Source organism: Suricata suricatta, chromosome 14, assembly GCF_006229205.1.
Source record: "Suricata suricatta isolate VVHF042 chromosome 14, meerkat_22Aug2017_6uvM2_HiC, whole genome shotgun sequence".
NCBI classification, from domain to species: Eukaryota; Metazoa; Chordata; class Mammalia; order Carnivora; family Herpestidae; genus Suricata; species Suricata suricatta.
In genome coordinates, this window is record NC_043713.1 from 43,522,997 (window position 1) to 43,527,354 (window position 4,358).

General features: G+C 49.2%; 1 protein-coding gene across 1 annotated transcript in view; it reads left to right on the forward strand.

Moving 5' to 3' along the window:
• The first annotated feature begins 1,905 nt into the window (after positions 1 to 1,905).
• The window catches only part of AQP4 (aquaporin 4), a 10,066-nt gene continuing 7,613 nt past the window's right edge, over positions 1,906 to 4,358 (forward strand). Inside the window, exon 1 of the mRNA XM_029921952.1 lies at positions 1,906 to 1,982. Within this exon, the coding sequence (XP_029777812.1) occupies positions 1,951 to 1,982 (32 nt within the window). The 5' untranslated portion in view covers positions 1,906 to 1,950. The remainder of the gene's footprint in view (positions 1,983 to 4,358) is intronic.

Below are 4,358 nucleotides of genomic sequence, written 5' to 3' on the forward strand. Positions count from 1 at the left end.
CCAAATCTCATTTGGCTCGAGGCCCAGGCCGGTTCAAAACAGATCAACTTAGAAGCTCTTCCTTATATTCGCCAAGGGTCTTGCCTCATATGGCCCGCACCATCTTCACAAGTGCATTGAAGCTGCTTTCTTCCACTATTATCCTACATGCATCACCCCAGACAACCCTACTGGAAACTCTGTCCCTAGTACAAAGAAAAGCCAGGCCAAGAGCTAATTATTAGTGTTGCAGGAGACTCAATAATGCCTCCTCAACTGTAAAAATAAAAAAAGACAATATGTAATACCCAATAAGAAAAACTAGCCCCAGGAGGTGGAGGGTTAATCTCTGGTCAATTTTCAGCCACTCCGCTGAGAGTACCAATAAGTGCACAAGTCAGTGCCAATTAGGGTGGCCCTTCCCTCGTTGGGAAAAGCCATCCCTTAGGAACTGGACTGTCAACACATGCTACCAGGGCAGTGAGCAGCCAGCCAGAAGAAAGGCGAAGAGTCTGAGAAACCATGGCAACCAAGATTTTGCTGGCACTTTGTAAAATGGTGACGGGAACTGCCAAGACCAAGGAGTGAATGTTAATGAGCCTAGGGCAACCTGCAAAAAGTGGACCTGAAAAATGTCCCCTGAACGAGCAACCTTAAGGGAACACCATGGGTTTCTATGAATGTGACTGACCACAAGCTTCCTTCACAAGAATAGAGACACTGCAGCATCCGTCTTGGGTTCATAGACCTCAGAGTCCCCTCTGACATAAGGTTCTTAGGGTCAGAGCAGTTAGAAGATCTGTCTTGAAAGTCAAAGTTTTCAAATTTTTAAAAAACATTTGTGACCCATTGTTTAAATCGCACTCTAAAATCTGAATGGTACACAGCTTTAAGAATCAAGATGGAATGCTTTGAGCATTCTTTGCCGATTCGCATAAATGCTCCCTTCACCTCTCGCCAGAATTTATTCTTACGTTCAAGGAGCACATTTTAAGAAGCAAACGAACCCCGCCACCTCCCCAGCCAACATTAACAAGAGTCAGTGTGCAATTACATTCTTAAGGATGTAAATTTAATCTCTGTTATCTGAGAATGCTTGAAACAAGAATAAAATGCTCCTGTGAAATTCACACTCAAAATTTTAATTCCTCTTTCTAATAGCTTTTATCCATTTCCAAATCTCAGGTCCCCAAACAAGACAAAAAAACAAAAAATTTTCATTGTGATGCGTTCGTTCTGCACTGGACCCCACAAATGATGTAGTCAATCTGGTCCCTAGGTTTGTAGATATCAAATTTACCTACGATTTTCAAAAATGTTGTCCTCACTCAACTTGCGTATTTTTAAATTTGTTACTTCTTACCCAACAATTGTTATTAATGTAACAGTCAGTGGAGCACCTTGGAAGTCTTATTTCCTATTTTCCCTATTTCCCTATTATCCAAATAGGAGCTGCCCAGGCTACACATGGACTTGTCTGTTGTGCTTAAAATGCTGCTTCTCGGGTCAAAAACTTCTAACAGAACCCCATGGATAGTTAGCCCCTCAACAGCAAATGTACTGCAGCCCAGGTCTCAATTCTTCTCAACTGCTGGATAACACAAATCTGTTTTCTCACAGTTCCCCAATTTCACCCACAACACACAACCAAACAAGACCAAGGCTCAGCAGTCCTTTGTGGTGAGAAGAGTAGAAATAAAAATGGGGGAAATCCTCATTTTCAAAGATTACCAGCTAAAGAAATACAATGTAAGCAAACGTTCTGTGTTCCTGAAATGCCCTGTGTCTACAGTGATCAGGTAGAGAAAAGTTATTTCAAGTTCAAATATAACTCGACGATTGCCACATGGTACAGAGTCTTTCCACCCCTTCACTCCAAAAACCCAATCAGACAAGTGGCCGTAATCTGACTCCCAGTGCACTGGGAGCTGTGGGGCAGGCGATGAGAGCCGCACTCTGGCCAGGGAAGGCATGAGTGGCAGACCTGAAGCAAGGCAGTGGGGGTAAGTCCTTCTTTGCCTTAAGGGGACAAAGCTCAGGGCCAAAAGATGAAACTCTGATTCTTCTATTATAGATATATGGGCCTTCTCAGACAGAATCTAGAAGGAAATCATAGGACAGGTAGGTGACTCTTATAGATCTGGGTACTGGGCATGTTCGTAAGAGAAGCATTGAGAAGGTAGAAGAAGAAAAAAAGGATGCTTTGTTGCAAAAGCCTCCATATATTTGAGACCCGTGCATGCACAGGAAAATTACCCTATGGAAGTACAATCTATCTACAGTATTTTTCATCAGAAAAATTACTCACCCAGAGGCTCAGCTGCCCAGAAGCAGATCAGGCTGTGTGTTCAGCTAGAAAGTAACGTGTCCGATTCAGTACAACCCGGGCACATCAACAAACCCCCTTTGTTCTGGGGCGAAAGAAGCAAAACAAATGGTGTTGATCCATTTCCAGCGAGTGTGAACGCATAAGGGCACATTGCCGATAATAACAGGAGCTATGACAGACTCCGTCGAGGTGAGAGTTTGTGAAGTCAGGGGTATGTATGTGCTGCCTGGAAATTTTGGGGTTCGCGGCTAACTGAGTCTGTTTGGTCTGCCCTGGAAGGAGATCAGATTTTGTGGGGTTTCCAAAACAGCTAAAAGCACTGCTAAGGAGCATATCTATCTATTTGGGGGTTCGTTGTTGTTGTTATTGTTGTTTTAATTTCTCTGGTTGATGAAAATTTCAGGCTGAAAAGAGCAACTGAGTTTCTTAAATTAGGTCTCTGGAGAGGCATGAGAGAATGGGCCTGGAGAGAGAATGGGAGGGGGGGTGGCTGGAGAAAGTGAGGGAGAAGGGGTGTAGCAGGGAGGAGGCCTTTGGCCAAGCCCCGCCTCTCCTGGTGATCTGTGCCTCTGCCTTGGAAAGGGACATGATGAGGCTTCCTGCCCACCAGCCTCCCCAGCTCCCTGCTTTGTCCTCTAAGTTCTTCCTACTTAATCTGGCCACAGGCGACCAGAGCGTGCAGCACCTTGCCCCTCTGTCATTTCCGCCGCGGCTGTGGTCTGCTGGGGTGTTCAGAAGCCACTTTCCTAACGTCTTTTTCAATCTGTGGGTTCTTGGAGTTTCTCCCCCTTTGGGATATTTTTAATGTCTCTCCCAGAGCATACATACTCCCTGCCCTGTTCCAAGCGCTGTTTTGTCTCTTTATGTTCTCTTCCTCCAGGGAATATGATGTCATTGTCCTCCCAGCTGGGCTTTCTTGTAATTACATGATTCACTTAGAGGAGCTCACAGGCAGAGGACACCTGGGCCAGGGCTGGCTGTCCCCCTTCTGGAGCCACCCCCGCTTGGGCAGAAAATGGGTTTCTCTTTCCAACTCTGAGGCAAAGCCCCGTATCATATCGGAGCAGAGGCTGACTTGAGATACTGAAGGTCAAGGGAGAGTTCCCCTTAGCCCTTTTTGGCACAGCATTTCCCCACTGCCCATCCAGAACCCAGGATCCTGGGGACAAAAAGGGGGGCCAGGAGGGGCAGCTCCTCCTCATAACCCAAGGGTAAAGCTCTAATAACTCTAATCTGTTCAAATGCTTGACTTCCTTGACTAACCTTTTCCCTGGTCCCCTGGTGATCAGAGTCTCTGCTAAATGTTCTCCACACTCCTTCACTCTCAGGACTATAACAGACAAAGGATAAGAGCAAAGGTCTTGAATAATGGGGTGACTAGCGTAATTGCCCCCCATGTCGGGGATTCTAGCCATTTCTTGCCCAAATGAGCACTTGGCATTAATATCCTCGAACTGCATCCTTTCTCAGCTCCTAAGATCCTCAGACAACATGAGGAGAACAGGCTGGGGGAAGAAAGCGCTCCCTCTGGGTGGCTGTCTTGCTGTGCCCCACCCTCCTCCCTGCTCCCCCGTCCCCTCCCGCCCCTGGCGACACAGGTTCCCCTGGAAGACGCAAGCCCACGGACTTCCAGGGCCACGCAGAAGTAGGAGAAGGCCGCCGAGAAGACGCTGGAGAACAGCCGCTGTGCCCAGAGCCTTGTGCTCTGAGGACCGCTGTCCCCCGGCCCCGCGCCCTGCCCCGCCGGGCTCCGGGTCCCCGCACTCGGCTGCCCCCTGGAGGGCGCGGGCGGGGTGCCCGGGACGCCCACCCCAGCCTCCGGGGATCCCTTAGGGAAAGTGTGTCTGAAGGGCTACGTCAGGGGTCGCGAGAGGGTCAGGCACAAGAAGGGACTGTCCCCTCGCACTGCAGAAGCCCCGCGGAGCCAGGAAGCTGCTTTCCCAGGCGCGGCCGCGGGGACGCCGGGACGAGGGCGGGACGCGCGCCGCGGGAGGCTGCCACTCGTCCACCTGGCCGCTGCCCCGGGCCTGGCACCCGCCCGGGAGTGGCC